The sequence below is a fragment of the Tachysurus fulvidraco genome, chromosome 3, assembly GCF_022655615.1.
Source record: "Tachysurus fulvidraco isolate hzauxx_2018 chromosome 3, HZAU_PFXX_2.0, whole genome shotgun sequence".
NCBI lineage: Eukaryota > Metazoa > Chordata > Actinopteri > Siluriformes > Bagridae > Tachysurus > Tachysurus fulvidraco.
Genome location: NC_062520.1, coordinates 5,741,929 through 5,768,893, shown reverse-complemented (window position 1 = coordinate 5,768,893; position 26,965 = coordinate 5,741,929). Strand labels below are relative to the sequence as shown.

At 40.2% G+C, this 26,965-nt stretch overlaps 2 protein-coding genes across 2 annotated transcripts in view; both read right to left on the bottom strand.

The window, feature by feature from the left end:
- Positions 1–1,357: 1,357 nt before the first annotated feature.
- On the bottom strand, positions 1,358–7,382 carry bdh1 (3-hydroxybutyrate dehydrogenase, type 1). The gene is made up of 5 exons (XM_027159807.2): positions 7,090–7,382; positions 5,676–5,786; positions 4,835–4,976; positions 2,755–2,907; positions 1,358–2,530 (listed from the first exon to the last, which is right to left on the bottom strand). Exons 1-5 carry the CDS (start codon positions 7,303–7,305, stop codon positions 2,064–2,066), a joined length of 1,089 nt encoding a protein of 362 aa, XP_027015608.2. The 5' UTR covers positions 7,306–7,382; the 3' UTR covers positions 1,358–2,063.
- Positions 7,383–9,742: 2,360 nt separating this feature from the next.
- The window catches only part of gyg1b (glycogenin 1b), a 19,497-nt gene continuing 2,274 nt past the window's right edge, over positions 9,743–26,965 (bottom strand). Inside the window, exons 2-7 of the mRNA XM_027159809.2 lie at positions 25,899–26,034; positions 22,094–22,268; positions 20,738–20,900; positions 13,441–13,567; positions 11,590–11,812; positions 9,743–10,574 (exon numbers count right to left, since the gene is read on the bottom strand). Coding sequence (XP_027015610.1) covers positions 10,428–10,574; positions 11,590–11,812; positions 13,441–13,567; positions 20,738–20,900; positions 22,094–22,268; positions 25,899–26,034 — 971 coding nt within the window. The 3' untranslated portion in view covers positions 9,743–10,427. The remainder of the gene's footprint in view (positions 10,575–11,589; positions 11,813–13,440; positions 13,568–20,737; positions 20,901–22,093; positions 22,269–25,898; positions 26,035–26,965) is intronic.

Sequence of the window (26,965 nt, the reverse complement as noted above, 5' to 3'; positions counted from 1 at the left end):
ATGTACAGACTCAAAACCTTCTGCAAGTCTGGCATGTATTAGTTCAGCTCAATCCTGTTAGAAAGAAGTAAACGTTTTCACATCTAAACTAGATAAAAAGATCGATGTATAGATTTACTGTATGAACAAATTCACGTGAGCTGAAAGAGAGCCCCGGTGAACACGCTGATACACTAATATACTCGATGTTGCTTCACAGACTGCTTCGTAACACTTATGTGGAAGTCTGGACCACAATCTTCCTCTTTTATCCAGTGGTGGGCTGCTGTCTTCCTGAACACAGACCCATCCTTTATACGCTCAGTGTCTTATGAAAATACATGTACCATTTATATAGAGAGCGTTGTAGATAGAAAATGTGTATATTTATATATATATATATATATATATATATATATATATATATATATTTATCACTGATGAGTGTGTGTGAGAGAGAGAGAGAAAGAGAGAGAGAGAGAATTACTACATTTAACACGGATTAGATCTTTTTAAAGTACTTGAAGTGATTAATACGGTGGCCGAGAAGTGCAAAAAACATTAACAAATCAAAAAACACGTCAATAAATCCGAAAACACAACGACAATTCAGACAACCCTGAAACGGTAGGTATTGTTTGTGAATGGAAACTTACCGATATACAGGTATGGAATCTTATGTGTAATGTGTAAAGTTCTCCATTTAAATATAAGAAAATAACAAAAATTAATCCACAGTAATCCATTCCATTCATCCATTCCAACTTTTACCTGCGGCTTTTCATGTATACCTTGAGTGACAGGTGTCTTGTCCAACGATCGGTAAGTGTTCCGATCACAAACTACACCAACCTCTTCCGGGTTGTCTGAATTGTCGTTGTGTTTTCGGATTTGTTAATGTGTTTCGTGCAACGACTCAGACAACCCGGAACAGGTAGGTATAGTTTGTGAATGGAAACTAAACGATAATTGTACAAGACACCTGTCATTCAAGATATACAGGTGAATGAAAGGTGTCTCGTCCGACGATCGGTAAGTTTCCATTCGCAATCTACCGTTTCTGGGTTGTCTGAATTGTTGTTTTTCGGATTTGTTAATGTGTTTTCAGATTTGTTAATGTGTTTTGCACGTCTCGGCCACCATAGATTTATGACTAATCTCTCCAATTCAAAGTTTTACTAAGATTATTAATCTTTAAACTGTAATGACATTAAAGAAATACTCCAGTTTTTTTTCTTTTCAATCTAAAATCCACCACGTCTGTAACGTGCATACGGTTTCCACACAGTTTCCACTGGTTTTAAATGTTTCTCTGTACTGAAATAAGAACAGAAACAAAGTCTAGAGGCAGATGTAAAACTCTGAGTTTTTTCAGTTTCCCGTCCACAAGCAAAAAAACGAGAAACAAAGACGTTATTTTTTAAAACGTGTTCAGGTTTGCAGTCTGAGATTCTCCACAGAGAATCCACACGTATCTCAAAAGCGTGCGATTGAACGATTGTAAGATTTCATTAAGAATTGTCTTTATGACCAGCAAGTGAACAATTTTGTGTCTGAGATTTTAACCCAGTAGGACCAGTCAACCCAGGTTCTTATTTATTTTATTCAAATTATTCAAATTTATTCGTCATCCAATCCCCGCCCCCATAGAGTCAGCTCTGTCCTACAACAGCTAGTGTCTCACACAGACTTGTGTGAAGGCTGTCATGAGCTTCCCCTGAGATATGTAAAGTCTTTTCTTTTCCTGTACTAGTTTCTCTTGGACTAAGGATTTTATATACTTGCGATCCGGCTGCTTTTCTGTTTGTAATACTCGGGAGATCAACTTGTCAAGTTTCTGGTCCATGATAATCTGACACGCGTTATAGATCAGGGTGGAACGAGTTTAAAAAAAAAAAACAAACTGGAGTGCACTGGAGTGATAATTGATCAGATGTCATTATGCGAATGGCCAGAACTGTCTGAGCTTACATACAGAACTCAGCAGGAACGTCACCGGGTTGTTATATAACTGTGTTAAGGATGAAGTATAAGAATGGTGTGCTAATGAACACACAATATATAGAGAGAGGAATGGAAACGCTTCAGAAATACAGACGGTCTGAAATGGCTCCTGGGAGATGATTCATGACCTGCATGCGAATCCACCAGTACGGCTCCGTGGGGTTGTAGCGCGTGAATGGCCGTTTGGACACGATGGCATCGGTGATGTCGTCCAGAACGGGCGTGATGTCGCGCTGGCCGCTGTTGCAGTAGGAGCGCATCAGGGCCATGTATTGCTCGAAGTGGGTCTTCCCGTAGTCCTCCTGTACATCAGCAGACGCCTCCTTCCACAGCTTCTCTGCCGTCGAGGCCACGATGTCACGCGTCAGGATCCCCGTAGCCACGATGAAGTTCCCCGGCTCGACGACAGCCACTTTGACTCCCCACGCCTTCATCTCGTACCTGAGGCAGTCGGAGAAGGCCTCCACGCCGTATTTAGAGACACAGTATGGAGAGCGCAGAACGTTTCCCATCCGGCCGTACATGCTGGCTATGTTCACCACACGTCCTGTAACAAAGCAGCGACATGCAGTGCGAACTCAGCTGCTAATCCAATAATATAGTGCTTTATAAATAGAATTATATCATAAGAGCTATAAGGACAGTTCCTGTATAATCATTTTAAATTTAAGTTTAACATCTAAAATCCATAATATCCATGATTACGTCCAAGCATTGAGTAGAAATGAATATTTCATGAGTAAAAGCATTTCAGTAGCGTTCGGCTCGCACCTTTGGCTCTGCGGATCAGAGGCAGAACGGCTTTGGTCACTCGGATGGTTCCCCACAGGTTGACCTCTGACACATTCTTGTACGTATCCATGGACGTGAATTCCACCTCCCCGAAATTAGAGACCCCGGCGTTGTTCACCACGGCCCATAGACCTGCAGGAGGCACCAATCACACCATTAACACCACACCATTAAACTTGACTAAACATCATTAAACACGACTAAACATCATTAAACACGACTAAACACCATTCAATCTGACCAAACCCGACTAAACATTATTAAACCCGACTAAATACCACTAAAAACCATTAAACACCATTATTAAACCTAAATAAATACCACTGAATACATTAAACCTGACTAAACACCACTAAACCTGACTAAACACTATTAAACCCGACTAAATACCACTAAAAACCATTAAACTCGACTAAACATCATTAAACACCATTATTAAACCTAAATAAATACCATTGAATACATTAAACCTGACTAAATACAACTAAACACCATTAAACACCACTAAACCTGACTAACATCACTTAACCCTATTAAACCCGACTAAACACCACCGAACCTCAGGACTCACGCATTCTGAAAGTCCCTCAGTCTGTTCGTGCAAAATAAATCCATATTTTTCCAATTGGTTTTTCCATCATCTCTTGGGTTATTGCAGAAAATTTGATCAATTTGATTTATTCTTATAATTCTTGTGTTTTGTGAATTTTTTATGAATCTTGGAGCTCAAATACATTTAGCAAAAGGTTTAAAGCTTCGGGTTATAGAGCCGTAAATTAAATATAGCAGTGTCACATGACTTTAATGTGAACACTACTAAACTTCACTGTCCCCTTTTAATAAGTGACGTGACATACGGCTAAGTACGGTGACCCATACTCAGAATTTGTTCTCTGCATTTAACCCATCCAAAGTGCACACACACAGCAGTGAACACACACACTGTGAACACACACCCGGAGCAGTGGGCAGCCATTTATGCTGCGGCGCCCGGGGAGCAGTTGGGGGGTTCGGTGCCTTGCTCAAGGGCACCTCAGTCGTGGCCGGCCCGAGACTCGAACCCACAACCTTAGGGTTACGAGTCAGACTCTCTAACCATTAGGCCATGAATTAGGAATGAATAGTTCTGTGTGATGACGGTTAACGTCCCCGACATCCTCTGTAGTCCCGTTATCCACTTGTTCCCATCATGACCGCATTTTTCAAGACACGTTGTTATTTCGGCTGCTCCCTGTCAACGGGTCACATCGTCCGCATATTTGATTCTGGTGCAGGTTTTTAGAGTGAATGCCCTCCCTTCCGGACAAAACCCTCTCATTTTATCCAGGCTTGGGCCTGGCACTGAGAGTTAGCTCTTCGGTGGCTGGGTTATTCCACTCAACTACAAACTGTTGTAGAAAGGACATTATTTACATTGACATTATTTCCTGTTCAGTGTCACCCAAATGAGGATGAGGTTCCCTTCTGAGTCTGGTTCCTCTTAAGGTTTCTTCCTCATATCATCTCAGGGAGTTTTTCCTCATCAACGTCACCTCAGGCTTGCTCATTAGGGATAAATGTTAGAGATAAATACTAACTTCATTTTAAACGTTGAACTTTAAAATATTTATTCTGTTTCTATACTATGCTTTGAGACAATGTTAAATTGTGCTATACAAATAAACTGAAGTGAATTGGATTGAACCTGGTCCACGGCAACGAGAGCACAGTATCCTGCCACCGGACCACCTATAACTGTAGTGGTGTTACTGTAGCTACCACACTAGTCGTCTGCATGAGCTTTAGGACTTTAATCCTTAATAGGATTTAATCCCTAATACTAATTCTATTTATTTTAATCTAATCTTTAACACAAACTCCGAGAGAAAAGCTGAGCTGAGCTAAAGGTACCAGGAGATCAGCATTAATACACTTTAATCCTCCCTTCCATCGTGTGTGTATATATATGTATATAAGGTAAGTTAGTCAGCATAGATTCCCACGGATGAGTTGTGGTGACCCCTCACGGGAAAAGCCAGAAGTAGAAGTAGAAGAAGAAGAAGTCAGCATACATTCCCACCTTTCTCTGGGTTCTCCAGGTTAGCCCTGATGAAGTCCATCGCATTAGAGACTTGCTCGTCACTGCACACATCCAGCTGCACCACCTTCAGTCTGTCAGAGTGCATGTTCTCCAGCTCCATTGCCCCTTCGCCATCCTGATCCTGAGGGTCAACACCACCTCACACACTCAACACCATCACCTTCATTTTCTCTCTATTATCCATGAGCTTATTCGGAGTTCATCCGTTAACTCAAATGCATTCTGAAGGCTTGAGTCTAAAACCTACAGAGGTTAAAGGATTATTTTGGTTTCAGCACAGATCATTTCTGCAGGTGGTTAAGGCAGATTTTTAGCCTTATGCATTAGTATTGGTAGTAAAGTCCAAGCTGGTGCAGAGCAGATGGCTGCCTCGGTGTGGAGCTCTTCCAATGTTTTTGTGTTTCTTGAATTTCATCTGAGACCAATAAAGTATCTATCTATCTATCTATCTATCTATCTATCTATCTATCTATCTATCTATCTATCTATCTATCTATCTAGATAGATAGATAGATAGATATCTTGTCTATCTTGTCTCTATCTATCTATCTATCTATCTATCTATCTTTAGCAGTTTACGTCTTGGAAGATAAAAATCTTTCATGTTATGTGTATATTATATTAACAGCCTATAAAAAGCCTATACAATTCTGAATAATAGATTTGCCTATTACATTATAATCTTTAAAGGCCTCCTCTGTTTTAATCTGAGTTTGAGCAAACTTCTTGTTAATGCTGAAGAAGAATTGCACAAGTGTCACATTCTCACACCTTCGCCACACTTCAGCTCTGTGCTGTGTGTGTATCTGCAACACGTTACCTTCAAGTAGCATCCAGCAAACACGGTGAAGCCTAGTTTATGAAGGTGTTTGGCTAAAGCGTGTCCAAACCCGCTGTCACATCCAGTAACGAACACGGCCTTCCCCTCAACCTGAAGGGGAAAATTACACAAGACAATCACTCAGGTTTCTCTAATACTGTGTCAAATTCCTATAAAGCAATAAAAAAACAAAAAACCCATGAGGAAAGTTTCACTTCCTGTTTCATCATTGATGTCATCAGTGTTTGTTTTTAAATGTACTAAAGCTGTGAAACCACTGCGTTGTGACGGACTCTGACCCAGACACTTGCTGACGTTCAAAACAAATCAAATGCACTGTTCATCTGTACAGTCTGACAGCCTAGGGTTAGGGTTAGGGTTAAGGTTGGGGTTAAGACTGGGGTTAAGATTAGGGTTACTGTTAAGGTTGGGGTTAGGGTTAGGGATACTGTAGGTATTCAGCCAGCTGTGCTGTTACTCACTAGATAGTAAGAGTTCACTTAATACACCTGGATCAGGTAACATTAGCTGAAGTGACTTTTCTCCTGAAAAACGTTGATTCTTTTTCTCTCTTCAATAATTTTATGTTGCTTACAGAAGCCAGACTGAAAGGAGGTGAATGACCAACAGTGAGTTATTAAACAATCATGTTTGACTACACGGCAAAACATTAACTCTAGGAACTGCAGGATTAGGGAGGGGAGGAGAGTGGAGGGAGGGAGTTTGTATGTATGTATGGATGGATGGATGGAAGGAAGGCAAGTAGGGAGGGAGGAAAGTATAGGTGAGGAAAGTCAGAAGGAAGGAAGCAGTGAGGCAAAAATAAGTAAGTAAGGATAGAAGGAAATTAAAGGAAAAGAAAAGAAAAAAGAAAAAGAAAAGAAAAGAAAAGGAAAGTAAAAGAAAGCAAAAAAAAGGAAATAAAATGAAAGGAAAGGGAGGGAAGAAGGAAGGAAGCAGGAAAGTATAGATATGTAGGTCAATAAGTAAATAAATAGAGTTAGTAAGATATTTAATAAGACATGAAACACATGATATCAGAACATTTGCCCAGAATTGAATTATAACAAATAAAATGAGACGCTTATCATGTTATGTGTGAATATACAGTCTGTCATGTGGTGTCTCTAACTCGGTACAGAAAACACACATAAAACGCAAATTTTGATTTAAAGCTTCTTTTTGTTGTGTTTTAGATGAAAACACTAAACAGATCAGAACAGAATGTTGAGGACTCGTTGGATTATTTAATGCATTTCATGCTGCACGTTTAGTTTAATGCTTATTTGCGTTGTATATAAAATAACGTCATGTGCATGAAACAGTGAGTGCGGTAACGCTTTACATGGCCAGTACGCGACAAGTACGGGGTAACCATGGCAACCGCTACAGTATAAATACTACGTGCTCTTACCGAGACAGACCCACGCGGGATCCTGGGCATCGCCACGCACAGGACGAACAGCGCGTAGAGCAGCGCGAGACAGTGCGTGGCCCCGGCGTCCTCTGAGAAACCCGCACAGTGCGCGAGCCCCGTGAGAGCTGCGGGCAGCGCGAAGGCCAGCAGGAGCGTGAGGATGACGGACAACACGACCAGCAGCGCAGCGCGAAGTAGCGTCTGTGAAGCCATCTTAGGATCTGACTGATCGTGCGTGTGGAGGACGTGGGTAGAGGGTTGGACATGGGCCGCGTCCCAAATACACCGCCTACAGCAGGGTGGAGCTGATGTAGGGCACATAGATAGGGAGGATGGTGCGGAAAGGGACCAGACCCAGCTCTGTAAACATCATTATAACGGAGTCATTCATGTCATTATAACGGAGTCATTCATGTCATTATAACGGAGTCATAATGTCATTATAACTGAGTCATATTGTCATTATAACTGAGTCATATTGTCATTATAACCGAGTCATAGTGTCAGATCAACAAGTCAGGGGAATGTGTTTGAAAGGGAATATAGAGAAAAGAATTCAGAAACAACTAAAAAAACTATTAAAATAAAAAAATAAGAATAAAAAAATAAAATAAAACAATAAAACTACTACTACTACTACTAATAAAATATAAATAATAATGCTCACAAATGCTGAAAATAAATTTTGTATAATAAATTATAATTAGTTATATATTATTGTATAATTGATTAGTAGTAATAAAAATATTAAATAATATAAGCTTGCTTGTTATTACTATTATTACAATCGATCATCTGTAGAAGTTTAGCTGTAAACACCACATTGTAGAGCCAGTTGAGTTCTGCTCCTATCCACAGAGAGGCACTGTTATGCCTGAGCATGCAGCCGGATTTACTGAACTCACTCTCTCATGGCTGTTAAACTGGAGGAGGATTAGGACAAGCTAATTTAAGACTAGCTTATTTAAATTAAAATGACAATGACAATGTATTTAAAATCCAAGGGTTTTTATTTGTATAGTGACTTGAACAATAAGCATCATGACAAAGCTTCACAGAAATGCAGATGAAGGCCACAAAGGAACAAGCCAGATGTGACAGTGGTGAGATGTCAAGAAGACAGCTTAAAGACTGAAAAGTGAACATCTGGGTGACACCGGATATAAAAAGTAAGATGAGGAAATAGTGACTGTTCTGGGGTGAGAACAGGAAAGTCCTAATGAGTACATCCTAACCTCTGGTAAGTTGTGGTACCAAACAGGAGTTCGATGATGCTTTCATTAGCTTTAAATAAGCCCCGCCCCTTGTGCATGATGTCATCACAATACCATAAGTTCGAGCCACATGCAAGAGGAGATACATTTGTTAATCTAATATTTCTGTTTCAGAGCCCAGACATGTTGATCAACAATAACAAAAGCTTTTAGATTTATTAGTTATTTTGGTGGAATTGAGCATAACGGCACCAACAATAATAAGAAAACCCCAGAATGGTATAAAGAAGTGAGTAGAAAGGCTTAGGCTGGTATTTTCATGCATCTAATAAGAGACAGTCATGTGATTACACCAAGGTACATTCCATAGATTTCCATTTGGTCTGTTTTTCAGAAACAGTAAATCAGCAGTGATGGAGAAGCTGCATGTTAAACACATTCACGGGGATACAAACGTGAAAGGGTGAATTATTTATACCGGGGGTTTTAATAGGCTCAGGTGAAGCTTCTGCTTGGGTGAAATGAAAACCTGCCCCATGCCAACAGGTGACAAACAGCAACCAAACAAACTACTGCATTGTAATGTTAACATTGGTTTGGTCTTCACCAACTTCCATAATCCAACAAATAAAATAACTCGTAGATTTTTGGATGCCTTTTACTGGTTTAAAAAAAAAAAAAAAAAACTATTCTGCAGTAAGAAAGATGCACAAGGATTACAAATGGAAAGCCTTCAAGACAGTTGCCGAGTTTTCCCAGTAGAGGATGTCCCAGCAAATAAATAAAACATATTAAGGTGTTTGGACGGCCAAGTCAAAATCCTGACCGCAACCTCACAGATGATGCAGCGGGACCAGAGGAAAGCGGTGCATAAATTTATGTCCTCAAACACTAATTGTTAAAAGTGAAGCACTGCTGTAAAGATGAGTGGGTAAAAAAAAAAAAAAAAAAAAAAAAAAAAAACTGATGCAAGACTGAAAATCCTACAAGATAATTTTACCTCAAATTGTTTTCGCAAAGAGCCATTAGACAGGTTACTGAATCACATTGTGCATGTACCGGTTCCCCAACTATCGCTTTAATCACATACTTTCCCAAATTTTATTGCTTTAACGTTTCTGAATGTTGCTTTAATTGTTGGGGGAAAAGTGTGTGATCTAAACACATAGTGGATTTGTTTGTGTCACCCGAGTGTTAGTTTGTTTATTGAAGGTCAGTAAAGACCTCAATTACGTTTAAAAACGTGTACAAATGCATCTTTATGTGCTTATCTAAAATCGTGATATTATTGTGCATACAGTGAAATATTGCAGTGGGTGACCCATCAGGACCACAGGAAGAGCTTATCCTTATTTTATTCATTTAAAATAAAAAAAAAGTTTGAGTGCAAACCTAATAGATCGATACAGAAGTGCAGTGTAAGAGTCAACACAACATTTAACAATCTCACCAATGTTTATTGTGCAGATGAAAATGTAAGACACTTGCGATGAGCGAGAAGACAGCAGCATCAGATGAGGTAGAGATTTTACCTCAAGTCATGTGGACTAATGCAGACATGGACAATGCGCAGAACTAGAAACTTAAATGCATGAAAACTCAGATTTACCGTGACCAACCGTCACCACTACGTGAAACCAAAGCAACAATGTGTGACAAGTTCAGGTCTAAGTGCTTTAAATAGAAAAGTGCTTGAACGGACATTAATAACGAGCGATGACTAGAGCGAGTCATGTGATCGGCGTCTTGAAGACTTCGTAGGTGTATGTGAGAACACGAACAACCCGGTCTCGGAAATGTGTGTTATTGAAGCGTCACCTTCCTCTGTGTAAACAGTGGAATTCAGCTATACATCAAACATGACTATCTGGAATATAAAGAAAAGTTTTTTGCTTTTTTTTGGTGAAGAGCACAGAGTCGAAACTTATCGGTTTCACAGTGCACACAAGTTTTAAGTAAATTGGTAGCGAGGTTGGCACGCTGAAGTGACCGTTCTGCATAGCTGAAGGAAAACCAGTCAGGATGGCACTGTAGCCATGGGATCTACACTCGCGTCTCAACCATCACAATAAAACTGTTAGGAGCCCTTTTACTTTGTCGCTCCCTTCTTCCCTCCCTCCCTTATTTCAAAAACGCAGCAAGCTTTTTCTCGATGTTTTCGAAAGAGTCCATTCCCATGTAGTCAGCTTGGCCCTGTTCCCAGCGCTGTTTGCGCTCAGCTGAGGAGAGAGGAGGTGGGCCAGGAAGGGCCTGAGGCTGAAACTCCGCCTGTTGGGGAGAAAAAAAAAACAAGCAAAGAAAATGTGAAACTGCTCTCAGGTCCCTGTCTTCTAAACCTGGAATGTCCAGTGACCGTGACCGTGTGGGTGCAGGTTTTCATTCCAACCAAACAGAAGCCAATCCAGAGTCCACCGAAAGCCGAGGTCAGCCGATTAAACAGGTAGAATCACTTCTCTCTTGCCCGAGTGGCATGAAAACCTGCACCCAAACCGGTTCTTTGCAGAGAAGATCGGACACTGATGACTTAGATCCTCCATCTCCCTCCCAGACCCCGCTCCCAAGACCCCAATTCCACAGCAACATTTATACATTTTTATTTTGCTACATAATGCATTTTAAATCCATCGATTAGTTGTATTTTATGCATCGTGTCCGCTACACAAATTGCTGTGTCGTGTTGCTATAAAAAAACCCCAAAAAAACGATAACGCTACTAGAAAGGCAAAGTGGTCACAGAAAATGAGCGTTTCATATATACAGTGTTTAACTGCTAGCTATAAGCTTTCTTTATCAATCTATAAATAATAAATTAATGACCAAATATGAAGCAGCCGGTTGAAAATTTAACACATTTTTGGTCAAATTCAGCTCTACACTTAGAACTGTTCTGAGCATAACCCTACACCAGAGGGTGCAACTAACCTGAGAGAACCTTCTTTCTGTGGTTTCCACAAACAGAGTCAAACCGAAGATGCCTTTAAAAAGTCAAGGTTTCACATGCAAGAAAAACCTTTTGGTACAAAACTACCAATATTTGGAATTCCACAGCCTATTATTGTGAGAGCAATGTTTGGTGTAATTAAAGCTGTAATGTGATTTAGCGGACACTTTTCAAAGTAAAAAACAAACTGTTTAGTGATTTAGAATCTGAAAGCCACAAAGTCTCGTTTTTACAATGACCTCAAGACAGAACACGGTCATAAAAAGCTGGCTGATTTTTTTTTAAATCCTCAGTGATTCTGCAGCATTGTCCAGCTCGAGATTGCTGGTGTTTAAATCTCACCTGAACACTCATTTCAAAAGGCTGGTCAGTAAACATCTCCTGCTGCTGCTGCTTCAGGGGAGGCACACAGCTGCTGTAAAGACTCCACCACTCCAGGAGATAGCCAGGGTGTGATGAAGCCTCCTGCACGTTCCCCTGCACTCTCCTCTGATTAGGGTCGTAGGTGTAGCTCCACGGCTTCGTCTTTCCGAGGAAGTGCACCACTTTGGCGTTTGCGCCATACCTGAGGAATAAATTCGGTTAGAGCTGATGCTGCTTCTGTGGAGGTTTCTGGAGAACATTTTTTTTATATATTTAAATGCCCAGAAAAGAAGAATGAAATGTATTTAAATGTATTTCAAGAAAAGTCAGTATTTAAGAGTTCATTACTGTGACAAAATTGAAAACGGTACATAACATTGTGTTAAAACAAGGGCTGCCAAAAATGTGGTGAGACTGGATGTGTTCGCATCTTACAAATAAAGGAATACATAGTCCAGCACACCCAGTGGATTACTGTAGCTATAGCACGAGAACTTTGGAACTATTCACTACTGGACTTTAGAGAGACATAGGACAATTATCTTTAAAACCAGTTACATACGCAGCATAACATTCCACATAATTTACCCAATATCAGATCACTAATTTCTTGATGCCCCCCCCCAATTATAATAACTTTATTCTGTACTTATCAATTAAACAGGCATTTGATCAAACATCAAGTTCTATTACTAAAGCAAAAACTAAAAAGAGTCCTGATGAAATAAAAAACCCTTACATTACAAGGAGAGTTTCTACCACAGGTCTTTTATATCTGAGAAAATAAAGACAAGCCTTTGGGACACTGTGCTGTACTTAATGTGTGTTTACACAACAATCATCAGTTTCATGCCACAAAGATCTGCATCTAAACCATGGTTTAAACCAGCATTTTTCCCGGGGCCCCAGAGGATGGGGGGTGAAATTATATACACACAAAAATATGGCAATATAAATCTCCATATTTTAAGTAGAGATTGTTCTAGATAGATATAATCCATTATTCATAAGTAGTAGAGCTTCCAAACCAAAAAAAAAAAAACCCACCTAAACCCAGAGACCCTGACTATTTAGTTACTAAGGATGTCTTACTGAATGCTGTACACTCATGTAAATAAAAGATGGTATGACTGTTGTGTCCAATTGGGGTTCAATACTGATTGGTATGTAAAGGAAAGACGAGTGGAGACTAAAGCATGTAGCAGAAACACCCACCAACTAAAAGCAGTGACATTTCTGATTTGCAAGATATTTTTGCCATCATGCGCATAGTAACCCGAACAACAGTTTACAGAGCCATAAAAAAATTACCAGAGCTTTAATCAGTTCTCCAGGTTGGGATCATTTGCCTTTGAACATCAAGACAAAATTCCCTTAGTCCAAATCCCTGGCATAAGGGATACATACAATACTCAGACGTGTGACAGGATGGAGTAAAGCCAGGCTGCGTGCCATTCGATTGGCTGCAAGCGAGTGCATGTTTCCATCTGAGACGAGGTGATGTTCTCTTAAATAGAAATTTGACCAAGCCCTTGATCCCTGGTGGTTCATGGGGTGTCCCCCTTCTTCAAGCCCATAGAACTGGAGGTCCTTTAATCAGCAACACTATTTTCAGCTGGTGGAGTCAGTCCTATACGACAGACATTTAATCTCCCTCAATCTTTCTCCATTCCGTTGCTCAACAGAGCACATGGCTCTACCTGAAACCTGATGCCATGTCGTCACAGGGTAGCGTTCATGTGACGCACGTTTCTTGTAACTTTATACTCTGGAGCTTGACATATTGATCCTCGATGGAAACAGAGTGAACAACCCAGACATGGTACTTACTGTTTAAAGGCAGGAAGGTACGTGTAGATTGCTATGCTGCTCATATTGTAGATAAACGGGAGGTGCTTTCTGATGTCCGCCGTGGCCCAGTCACTGAAGTAACCGTTGAGTACACCCTGATCGCCTCCTGTAGAGCAGACAAGCACACACTATAACCTTCTCACACAGCCCTGGATTTCAAATTGTGCTCAATATTACATGAAATGTTAATGAGTGATCAAGGCTCAAGCTTTCACCGAGAAGGAATTTTGGCTCCAACACCACATCCGGTGTTTGCTTGGCCAGACTTTCAAACATTTCACTGAACCATTACAGTGTAGTGAGATTACAGGAACAAGAATAAAGTGTGAAACGGAGGCGTAAATCCTGCCAGCGAGGTTTTACGAGTACAGACAGCATCTCGAATTTCTACATGTCGGACATTCAGCTTCGACAATCCTCCACACTCGGTCATGGCTTTTTAAAGAAACATGACCAAGAAGGAAAAATGTTTTATCCCTTCATGGTTACGGTTTATCTACACTCTGATGCGCACTTCCAGCATGACGATGCACCAGGACACGGAAGAATGAAGTTCTGCAATCTCACTGGAATTTTGGTGAACTGGTTATTAGTTTAGTGATTCAGGTCTATGGACTGCAAACCCATCAAGCGTCTTCAAAGTTAGGAGAACAATGTTTGCTGCAGCTGCCTCAGCAACTGTAAAACCAATAGCCAGGGGTGTTAAAGCAGACATTAACGATTCCCTAGTGTCGAGTACATCCTGTGACTTCCAAGTAGAGAAGAAATTCTCACTCCCGACAGCTTCAACAGCCAAAGTTTAGAATTATTTTTTCTCCTCTGTTCTGAAACGAGTATCAAACACTCGAGTCCACATCAGCAGTTTCCTCGGTTCTTGTTACTTGCCAAAATCTCATCATGGGTCATGTTCTAACCAAGGTCATTTTCTCAAAGAATTCATTCACTCTATAGGTGATTCGCATCACCGGAGCTCAGGTCAGAGATAAACTCCGGCATGTACAGAAGATATGTTACTGAGAATGAAAAGTACACACCCACCTCCAAGAAAGAAGAACACATCTGGCACATGACAAAGGAAAACTTTAGTACAATAGACATTTGCAACATGGCGACAGATGTTGACAGGTTAATTAGCGAGGATTTGCTATGTCCTGTATGTTGTTCTAGAGCAGCGGGTCTCCAATCTTATCCGCAAAGGGCCGGTGCGGGTTTTCATTCCAACCAAGCAGAAGCCACACCTGATCCCACCTGTTTAATCAGCCGTTCTTGGCTTTTAGTAGACTCGTGTGGCTTCTGCTTGGTTGGATTGAAAACCTGCACCCACACCGGCCCTTACCGGATAAGATCGGAGACCCCTGTTGTAGAGGGTTAAAACAAATCAGACAAGTTTAGGGTATGCTGCATTTTACTCAAAGAAGAAGCTAATTGTAACACCCATGTTGGCATTCAATTGCAATAAATGCACCGATTAGCATTTTTGTTTTCTTACAACAGACCCTACAAATTCCCCTGAAAAACCCCCATAAACCTCAGCTCTTAAGGAAGAGACAAATCTAAGCATTGTAGTTCGAGCCAGGAAAAAGAAAAAAAAATTGCCAGTCCAGCTGTAATAGATTTAATATCAAATAAAACGTAATTCTTATATTTACTTATAAAAACAATAAAAACAGCTCACCTGGGTCGGTCTTTATAAAAATCATGATAAGAGACCATAAAAAGGACAGAGGTTTTACAGTTAAACTGGATTACAATAAAAAAAGTGTTGACATTTTGGTGGCAGGAAAACGTGCAAGTGTGAAAAAGAAGAAATTGTTGCTCCACTATAAGGAAACAGTTATTAGTGTGAAGTTTTTCCTGATGCAATAATTTCATAAATGCATCTAGACGTATACAGGATTCTTTAAAACAAAGATGTAACAAACTACACATTAAATATTTATGGTGAGTGGAAATTAAAACTGAATGATTATTTTCTCTCCCTACCATTGTGTAAGTACTGAAGGGTGTTACATTATCAGCATTCTGACCTTAACGCCAACAGCACATTAACACGTGCGGACGCACGTACACTACGACCTACCGAGCGGTTTAAAATAGCCCCATACATTTAGACCGGCTCGCTACACATGTGCTATACAGGGAATAGTATGAGACAAAATATAGGTCAGACAGCTGAACATTACTCACCATGTGTAGGGTACAAAAGGACAGTAAAGTTTACATGTTTAGCATCTTACACAAATCATGTGTAGTTAAATAAATAATGCCTTAAGGCTAAAACAAATAAGTAAAAAAAACCTGCATATAAGATATTCTCTACTAATATTATTTTGTTCTAGAGTAAGGTTTTGTGAGCCCAACCTAAGGCCTGATGTCCTACAACTACCACCACCAAAACCTGTTCCCTGAATACATGAGCCACAAAAATACACAAAAAAACTTTACAAACTCCCAAGTCGCAAACCAAGGAAAAGTTCTATAACTGCAAACTGGGGTCAGTAGACCAACAGTGTTACAGCCAGTTTGGTCATGTTGTAAACTAACATGTCTTCAAAGACCTCTTTTGCACCAAAACATACATACGGCTAAGTACAGGGACCCATACTCAGAATGTGTTCTCTGCATTTAACCCATCCAAAATGCACACACACAAACACACCCGGAGCAGTGGGCAGCCATTTATTTTGTGTGGTGTGTGTAAGGGGGGGTGCCTTGCTCAAGGGTACCTCAGTCGTGGTATTGCCAGTCCGAGACTCGAACCCACAACCTTAGGGTTAGGAGTCAAACTCTAACCATTAGACCACAAAAAAACCCCTCAATGCTCAACCAAACCATGCACCCAAACCCACTAACCACAGTTTCTAAGCCCCCCAGGTCTAAACACTTAGTCTAACAAAGCAGTTACTGTATGCCAGCAGAACCTCTAAGAGGGCCTTCTGTTTCTTTATCTCAACATCTAAAAACCTTCAGACATTCAATAACCAACAGGCCTCCAAAAACTAATTTGTCTTCTGTAAGGGGGCATGTTGACTTCATTTAAACAAGAATCTTATAAAATAATAATAAAATCAACACTTCAACTATAAGAAAGAGCCTTTTCCATTCTACAAGCCCACTTGCGGATAAGAAGAATCTGCACACACGTGTACGTTTGCTCTACTTAAGCTAATAATTCACTCAGGGAAGTGTACCCTGTGGTTTAAAATAGGCACGCTATCAGCAGCTTGACATGGCTCAGAAAATCCCGCAGGGTGAGAGAAGCTCCACAAACATTGCTCTAGTCTCAGAGTCTTCATTTTGAGAGGATGAGCATGGCTCTAAAACATACCTCGCCAAATGCTGCTTTAGTCTGGCAGAGGATGACAAGATCTCGTGCGCTCACTAGCATAGAGGAAATTATAAAATGTCCTTCCAGGTCACTTTGCAATGGATTTAAATGGTATTTCTACTGTATATTAGATCATTCCTTTGCGCAAAGCAACAGTATATGGAAATCATTTGGCTTATCACGCAATCTTTAAAATGCACTCCTGTGCCTTGTTTTTGAGGATTCTCATGCAACAGATCTAAAACCTTATCCATGGCATTACGGTATTCTCTAAAAGGTACAACGTTCGGAATCCCGACTAATCCAGATACATTTTATACCCACTTCCACAGAATATTCCGAGATTCCTTTTAACCAAGCTAGAAGCTTCATGCTATACAGCGAGTGAAGGCGAGAAGAGAAAAAGTTGAAAGGTCAACGAGTTCAACTCCTTCATACCACAAACCATTCCAGCTAAAAATAACACCATGATGATAGTTTACATGCCATCAGACCAATTTTGTTCCGTTCCCATGAGAATGGGACGTCTTTCCAGATGCTCTAATACTCATCTATGACTATTTCAGGAAACATCAAGCTCTTTTGAAAAAAGCAAGATTATTAAAAAAAAAACATGAAATTTCAGCAGCTGTGAATCTTGATCAACTCCCCAGTATTCCACTACAGCTTAGGTCTCTATGGTCATGGTGAACCCATCCAGGCTTCCTGCCAGAGATGCAACGAAACAGCATGCATAATTACAACAAATTTAATCCAAATCTTTTAAACCTCAAGCCAATAAAAACACTAGTTCTAGACTTTTCCCCCCAGATATTAACTTTTTCCAAGTCAAAAGTATCCTATTTATGAGATCCAGATATCAGAAAAAGTACAGTCAAGAATTTCAGGGGTCTTAAGGTAATTTTACTGCCCTACGCAGTTAGCATGCATCTTACTCGCATTCTATCACAAACATTAGCTCGGACAATTGTAACACGCGGCTTGCTGCCTGCTGGAAGAAACTTCCAGAAGTTCACAAAGTCAGCAGTCTAACGACCTTCGACCATCTTTTACCATTAAGGACACAGTTTTATCCAAGCTACTCTGACACCCGTTAAAGTTCTGCAATGACTAAAAAGTCTAGCTCAGGCAGTTTACAGCTCTGAATGGTTAAGCTCCAATGTTGCTGAACTCCTGAAGTATAGCCAATGACAGTTTGCCAAGCTGATGCAGGCCTGCTATTAGTCCTGCCTGGACCACAAACACTGTTTCTGGTCCAAACCCAAGGAAAAGGTCAGTATTGCCAAACTGAGGAGGTCTGGAGACCAATGCAGACAACAACAAGAGGAAAGTTAATATAGCACAACATTCAACAGCCTATTCTCTCAGCCTTTTTTTTCCTCCCCTAATTAGCATTTTAGTGTAAGGTTTTGAGAGAACGCCACCCAAAAGCATCACCAGGCCCATAAATGTTGAGACACCTAGGTTCCTGGCTCCCAGGACCACAATTCCAGATTTAAAATCCTTTTTGGCTCATTGCTACCACGTCTACTGTAACATCAGCTCTGTCCTCTGGCTCAGTCTGCACAACCGCATGTTCAGCACTCTTGTGTAAACACAAGTGCCGATAAGAAGGTGCATTAATAACCCCATTAGCCAGCATAAGAGACTAGTAAAGAAACCGCATGAAAAGCCTTTTTGTCTGCCCCCCCCCTTACAATTCCCCATGTGGAGCATAAACACTCGAGTCATGGAAACAACTTGGGAAACTGTGTTGCATAACATCCACAGAGCAAGAAAAACAGCTTCACTCATTCACTGGATGTAATGAAACAGGACATCAAGTGTGACACCCGTCAGTATTAGAAAGAACAAACGCATCAGGTCACTAAGCATACAAAATTGTCCATCAGAGAGCTTTCTGCTTGAGCAGATGGCAAGAGAGTTGAACACAGTCAGAGAAACCAGTCCATGGGGAGAACAGGCCCGTTCAGAACCGCCACACCTAGGCCGAGAATAGATCCAAAGGGAAAAGATGGCCACGTGCCAAGACTGGACACGTGCTCAGCAGTGCTGCACAGAAAAGGCATTTGGGGATTTTTTAGCAACATCTTTACACAAGTGGAGTGTGTGTATATAAAAAAAACCACTCGGTGCATAAACACTCCTGAAATCATTCATTTCACACTTCAGGTTTTCCAGAACATTCTGCATAACTTGTACACAAGGCCACTAAGTGCTGAAAATGTTTCTTATTTTGTATTGTGACTTTGTATTTCAGGGTTTGGTCACATAGGTGGTGCAGGTGGGTAAATTGTGAGCGCTCCCGCTACCCAGTAATTAAACAGGAAATACATTCTACTGACTTACTTGAAGAATAATGGCAACTTTCGATATCCTTCAACATTGATGATTATAAAACGTCCGTAACAGGTAACTACCAGTTTTAGGTCTGACCAAAGCACACAATTGGTTGAAAGGATTGTACCAGTTATTTTGCAGTACAAATATACTTGTGCTTATACACAATGCAATAGAATAAATATACTGCAATAGAATAAAATGCCCAAATAATTACAAAATTAAGCACAATGCAAGACAGCAGCAGGTCATTAAAGATCACGTAAACGTGAAAGTCAGCTATACACGAGATCAACCCGGTAAAGTCCACTTGACTCTATAGCACGTTTATAGAGGAGAAATGATTTAGAATACATTTACATTTCCAGCATTTGGCACTCACTTTTATACATCTGAGCAATTGAGAGTTAAGGACCTTCCTCAGGGGCCCAACAGTAGCAGCTTGGTGGATATTGGATCGAACTCACAACCTCCCATTTGGTAGCCCATCACCTTAACCACTAGGCTGCCACATGCCTGTATATTAATGTATACTAGCATGTAGAATATGTACCAATATTTTTTTATATCTCGTCGCTGTCGGGCGGAATCCTCGTATCTCCAAAACCATTATTTTTCAGGATATTAAAAAAAACGCCGTATTTTATCTGCAATGCACAGGGTTTAGTGACGAGCACCAGAACTAGCGGTGGGTCAAGATTTTTTTCTTTTTGCCCAGTGTTTAAGACATTTACCACAGAAGACGTGTTGATTCGTTGCGACTCTTCTTGAGGAGAAATATGCCACGAAGCTCTCCCATGGAGTGAAGAGGTGGACAGTTGAAGCGTCCAATGGAGTTAAGAGATTTGCGCTCAAGCTATTTAAGACTTTATATTGGTTAATAACTTGGAAAAAATAACAGATCCATGTGGGGACTGACCATCGATCTGTGGAAAAAATATGAAATTGACAATTTGGACATACGAGGTTTCCGCCTGACAGCGACGATGTACATATTCAAGACAAATTAGAATTTGTTCAATTAATGTACCAACATCAAATTTAAGATCTCCATACAGAAAATCTGCTGTGAGAACGAATCGGACATGCAATACTAAACCTTATTTTTCCAGGAGATCTTAATTTGCACATTTTCAGGTGTTTTCCATTATTGAAATCCTGGATGAAACATCAAGAGCATTACATATTACATAAGCAGGAAACTCTGTCTAGTTCCAACATGAAGTCTGTCTTGTTGAACATGTTATGTACAGCAAGTCTACTGTAAAGTGCCAAAGATTTGTTCTAGGCCACAATTTTGGGTTCCAAAAAGCACTATGACAAAATCTTAAGCAATTTAACTGCACTGAGTAATAAAACACATGAAAAGTGAGAGAGACTGTGTAAAGAGAAACTGTGGCTCTGTGGGGCTCATGTTCCAAACCACATCTACAACCCACAGTGTGAGGTCATCCTCCTGAGGCGAGCAGTTTACAATAAATAAGGGAGGTGTAATTGATCAAATTCTTAACACAAGCTTTTCTGCCCTACACACACACCCCACAAACTCACCCCCACCCGGCCAGTCACCCGCCCTCACGCACCCACAAAAAGCAGAGGGTTACTTGCCGTCGAAGCTGCCATGTTCTGTACAGTACTGAAGGAGTTTGCCATAGGTCTCGTTGGAGGGGCGGAAGACAAACACACCAGAGTTGAAGCAGTCGGGCCATCCGGGATCTGGAGCTGCTGATAACTCCTCTCGGTCAAACAGCTCATCAATGTTTGCTACTGCCTAAACACAACATCGCAAAGCACTGGTCAATAAACTACGTCAGTCTGTAGGAATTTTAATAATGTCTTAGTATTTAAAGACCATCAACAAATCTTTTAAGAATAGTTTTAGATCACAAATCTGAGCTCATTATGACAATTATTACTGTTTGAAGACGCGATGGTCAGGTTTATTTTCAGCATCAGAAGTGAAAACATGCTGATTGTAAAATTCTTTAGAATCCAATATTTCTTTGGTTTAAAATTAGCCTTCATTTTTTTTTTACCTGCAAATCAACTCAACTTAAATCCCTTGTAGATTTTCATACAAAATCACTTGCATTGCAAATACAACTTAAAAAAAATAAGAATAGAAAGAAGCAGAAAACATATGGGAAAAATTATCCTTATACATAAAAAACCTCTACATGTAAATATATTCACTTTCAAAAAAACACCTAAACCTATATTCAAAATGCTGATCTTAATTTTTAAGAAATTTGGATGACTAATTGTTCCAATATCCAATTTATGACACGACAGATTCCGTCCCCGCATAGGACACCGACATTTAATGGTCACGTTTAAGCAGTGACGAGTCTGGCGGAGAATAAACAGTGCTGTATTTATTCTCATTAATATTGCAGTGCTACAGATAGTCATCTAGTCAGAGATGAGGACACTTGGACTGTGTCTTTACTTTATCACTAAGATGTCCTCGATTATCAATAATATTCAGGGTGCATTACTCAGTTTGAAACACAGCCCTGAACTCTGTGTGAAAAGCCTTAAAAATGAAAAATCCTCCAGATGAAGCAAAACCCTCCAACGTTCTTCTACAAAACAAACAAATTTTAAAAGCATTTTTACATCCAGCATCTTAATTAAAATTCTGAAAATTTGGATGAATTCCTACATTTTAAAATTTTGGGTAAAAGCATATTTATTTATAAAAAAAAAACCCACATTGGATCGTTGTTTTATTTTAACAATAAAATATTTAATTAATTTATACATTTTTTGAGACTATTTTATATATATTTATACACACCAGGTCTCCATTTCCAATACTCATTCCTGAAACTTCAGACCAACTTGTCCAACATTCCACACTAAACCCACACCTCTACACCGATCTCCTGCAATTCCTTGACAGAACGCTGTACCAGAACCCCACCCCGCTCGGACTCAGCCACGTCTCGCTCCGACTCTCACCATAGTGTCTGCATCCATAAACACACATTTGGAGAATTGTGTGAGGGTCCAGCAGTGGAGCTTAGTGAATGTCACTCCCAGGTCTGGTCTCTGCATCATGGCCAAGTTTGCGGTGTCCCCACTGTCCATTACGTCCACCAGCCTGACCTCATCATACAGCGTCTGAAGCACTGCCCTGCAGAGAACGAGGATCAGGGTTTTAAACAAAGTGCTGCATTCACAGATAAAAGTTGCCCTGACAGGATGGAATAAAGCCGTGTTTCGGCTCAGGGTTTAATTTTGAGAGAAAGTTTAAAACCTTGAAACTTCTGATCTTGAGGCTTCTAATCTTTTAAGGACACAATCTGAACTTCGAGACATTTTTATTTTTTTACAATCCTATTATACCGAGCTGTAATTTCAGCCATCTTGAATGTACACCAACTGATGTTTATTCATATTAAATGAGCTGAACATTCTCCATTGAGAGACACACGGTGTCGAGAGCATGAGACGGGGAAGGGGCGGAGCCTCCAAGACATGCCGTGAATATACGAGAGATCAGCATACATCTGGATCTAATGATTTGGATCTAATATCCTGTTATGCTGCAGAGAAAAAGTCTGCTTCGTCTGCATACTTCTGAATGATTACGTTCTAACATGCTCTTAGGCAAAATGTGTAAATGATGGAGGGAGTGTCATGGCTAATCACAGATGTGCTGAGATTCAGTATAACCTAATATCTGCTGAAATTGTTGGGTTTTAAAATGTAGCCTATTGATAGAACATGGCTGAGGTTTTTAAACACCCTACATGACAAAGCATGGATGGAAAATTCTCACAAGCCATCGTTAACAAAATCAACCCTAGATTAGATGTCCGAGCAACAGCTACTAAATTTAAACAAAGCATAATTACACACTGCAAATGCTGAATGAGTGCAATGTAGGAAATCCACAGACTCTTAAGTAATGCAATGTCTCAACTTGATAGATTAAACAATTTCCTATCCTCCGGCACTCCCTTTAAAACATCCATCTAAATAGCCAATTATTAAAACCTGACACTAGCTAGCCACATAAAACCATACAAAAATAAATTCACTACACAAGAACACACGAATGAGAGCTCAGTAATCCCCTGATCATCTGCTCCAAGCACAAGCAAATCAGTTTGACGTCCAGATGAATCCGTACCAGAGGCTTAGTTGTGGGTAAATGGAGATCAAGCTATAAAAACACAGAATGCAATGTGTGAAACAAAGCCATGTTAGTTACAGGTCAATGTGTTTATACAGTCAGCGAATACCGCATAGCAACAGCGTTTTGTTCCTGTAAAGTACAACAGGACTGAACCCTAATACAAGAGAACAGAGCAGAAGCTGATTATGAAGGAACGACAGCCGGAAAGCTTCACATGAATAATTTAGCAACATTAAAAGTTATGAAATAAATAATAAACATTTACTGTACATGCATACAGATATGAGCAATAGTGATAAAAGCTGCTAATCATCTGAATGCACTCAGAGCAACAGAACTAATTCCAGCCAGCCAGCCAGCCCCACCACCCGACAGCCAGCCAGCCCCACCGCCAGCCCACCAGCACCACAGCCAGCCATTCTGAAGAATAATATACAGGAAGCTGTACGATTATAACTCCACAATATATAAATACACAATTTGCTGCTACTCTAATGTGATACACTTTGTTTTTGGGACACAAGCTCTAGTGAGATCTGCAAACTGGACAAGTATAAAGAATCAATTCAAGTTATTTGCTATAAGGAAGAAAAAAAAAAAGTTGCAGAGTACTACTGCAGACTAAAAGATGACGACAGATTTACAGAACTGGCTCCAACACAGCCACCAACTTTGGCCCTGTATCAATCCTCTGGTTAACAAACCATCCCTTGTGGCTCTCTACACCAAGAGCTAGTAGATGTCTCAAGACGGGTTTTATTACTCCAGAAGCTCAAGTGAATATGTATAGAAAGCTACTTTAGAGAGGCATAGGAACGAGTCAAGAACGACATGGGCTTCATATAAAATATACATGTTTGAGCAACAAAATACTAAAATGAACAACATTTTAAAATACTGAACAAAACAGAGTTTGAGAAAATGTACCAGGCAAATGACAAAGGAAATCCTTTTCACACTCGACACGTCGCATCATTTAAATCTTACTTCAAAAGGGTAAAATTACTAAGTTTGAAGTTTTGGGGTTTAAAATACACTCCTGGTTCTTCCCTCTTAACATCTTGTTTGGCAAAGCAGCCTCTTCTGGGATACGAGAGATGACGTTAAAGGCAGAACAGGATATCATGAATTACAAAAACAAGCAGAAAAATCCTCATGAGCCCCATCACAGAGTTCGAATCACTACAGCCATCTGTTACAGAGTCCAAGAGGGAAAACTGTCGGTGCTCTTTGGCTGTGCAGGAAGTCGATACTCGCCGTCACAACAAGCCAACCATGAGTATGTTAGCTCATGATCATGGATGAGGACTGATATACGACAGTGTTTGTGCAATGTGAAGCTGGCCAAGTGCCTCAGAATGATATGACTGAATTACTGAGTAAATCCTTGACTTTTTAGAAGCCTGTCCTCGCCATAAGCGAGGACAAACAGCGAGGAGCCTTTAAAGTTTTCACAGGTTTTGAAACTTGTGTTTTATTTTGTAAAATATACATTTTGTAAAATTCAAGCTTCCACCATTACTAGTTTTGGTATCATCTTTTCCAACCAATCCAACCTAGAAGATTTCAGTACCAGCCTCAGCATCTGGACATCACTGGATTTTCAGGCCCAAATACACAAAAACATTGTTTATATCGCCACAAATAAAGATTTATTAATAACCTATACTACAGTATAAAACGTGCAACGGAACCAAATACCCAAGATCTCGTTTGTGCCACTCATGTCTACACATGCAGGTAACGCTTCACAAACTCAGTTGTATTTACTTGAATCGGCTCCTGATGAACAGAACATGAAAATATTCTGAGGAAATTTGCTAGGAGAATGTTGGCCATCAATGCACAAAAAGTGTGTAGTTGTGTTACAGTTTAATTCCCATTACTTTCCCCTGGTGGTGTTATTAAATCAAGCTTCTTTATAAAGCCTCCTCTGCTTCAGGAATAATCGGATCACAATTTGGTGAACTGTCTCATGATAATTATGCAATATAGTTACATGTGCCCGTGTGTCGTAACGCTCGTATGGTCGGTTGGGGTTTCTGCTTCTTTTCGAAACTGTACGTGACATTGGCTGATAGGGTGACAGGGTGCTGTGACTACAGAGACTTTAGAGAAGCACTATATATACACACAACAGGAAGTGACCCGAGCAGACCAACCCACCACTCCTCCTCCTCGCTTTGAGCCAAGGTACTGTTGAAGTGTTAGCTTTTACATGGTCACTAATAACTACAAAAAAAATTTTACAACTAAAAAAAGATGCTAATAATAATAATTTTATTTAAACATAAATGCAATTACAGAACTTTATAATATTTCTGTAAAGCTGCTTTGTTTGTGCTATACAAAGTTAGATTATAATAAAAGAAAAATAAATAAATAAATCATTTTACACAAACGAATTTGTATGATTTCTCTCTTTTCTTTTAATGGGGTTCAATTAGTCAGTCAATCCTGGTCCATTTTTATTGCTTATTCTGGCATAAGCTACAATACTTATGGTACATCAAGCCACTGACAGCATTAATTCTACCTTTCACTAAATTTGCATATCGTAACCGCTCATTTAAATATCTAAAATCATATCCGATCGAATCCAACCCACTGACTGATGCCTACCTGGACGGTTCTGACACGTGGGGTCCGATGAGCACCACCAGCTTCTTGGTGGTCTTATGGTTCCTCAGGGACTTCCCCAGCACCATCGCTCCTTTAGCATATCTTTCGTTCGTGGCCAAGGTGACAAATGCCTGGTCTGTAAAGAGAGGAATTAATTAATTTAGTATCACATAATTTCAAGAACAGAAGACTTTTGGTTAAAGAGTGATGTTTTGGTAAACTGCATGTTGTGTTTTCTTTAAAAAAAAAAAAAAAAGACAGTGTGAACTGTTTCCATGACTCCAAATACATGGATTGTGCCAAGTTTCTGTATACGACATCGACATCACATGCTGAGAATGAAACAAGGCTCAACTGTAACACAACTTGTATAGCAAACGGAGGCAATTCTCAAACAATATTTTAGACTCTACATGGTGGAAGAAACAGCATGCATGGTAGAGTAACCTAAAACAGTGCTGTGTGAAGTTACACTAGTGGAATAGTGGAGGAGTTAGGAGTCTTTATCCTGATCACAGACAGTGAAGCTGGAGTTTAGCACAGGGATACTGTGTGTAATGTGAGAATACACTCTGTATAGGATGCTATTTCATGACCATGCATATACACCACACAACCTGACAATGACACTGCCACCACACAAGCAATTTAGCTAAGCAAATCTACCCCCCCAAACAGCGCCACAAAACTCTTTCCTGTGTGAAGGAGCACGCGAGTAACAGCACAGTGAAACTTTCTCCTGTGTGTGAGGGAGTGTGTAACAGCACAGTGAAACTTTCTCCTGTGTGTGAGGGAGTGTGTAACAGCACAGTGAAACTTTCTCCTGTGTGTGAGAAACAGCACCATAAAACTTTCTCCTGTGTGTCGGAGCATGTACATAACAGCACTGTAAAACTCTCTCCTGTGTGTGGGTGTGTAAGTAACAGCACCATAAAACTTTCTCCTGTGTGTGAGTAACAGCACAGTAAAACTCTCTTCTGTGTGTGAGGGAGTGTGTAAGTAACAGCACAGTAAAACTCTCCTGTGTGTGAGGGAGTGTGTAAGTAACAGCGCCGTAAAACTCTCCT

Bases quoted from the DNA above. Each gene is read 5' to 3' on its own strand.
- bdh1 (XM_027159807.2), bottom strand. From the start codon at position 7,305: ATGGCTTCACAGACGCTACTTCGCGCTGCGCTGCTGGTCGTGTTGTCC. The intron at 5,787-7,089 runs GTAAGAGCACGT...TTTCCCCTTCAG, and splicing joins TCCCGCGTGGGTCTGTCTCG to GTTGAGGGGAAGGCCGTGTT. The intron at 2,531-2,754 runs GTGCGAGCCGAA...GCTTTGTTACAG, and splicing joins TCTGATCCGCAGAGCCAAAG to GACGTGTGGTGAACATAGCC.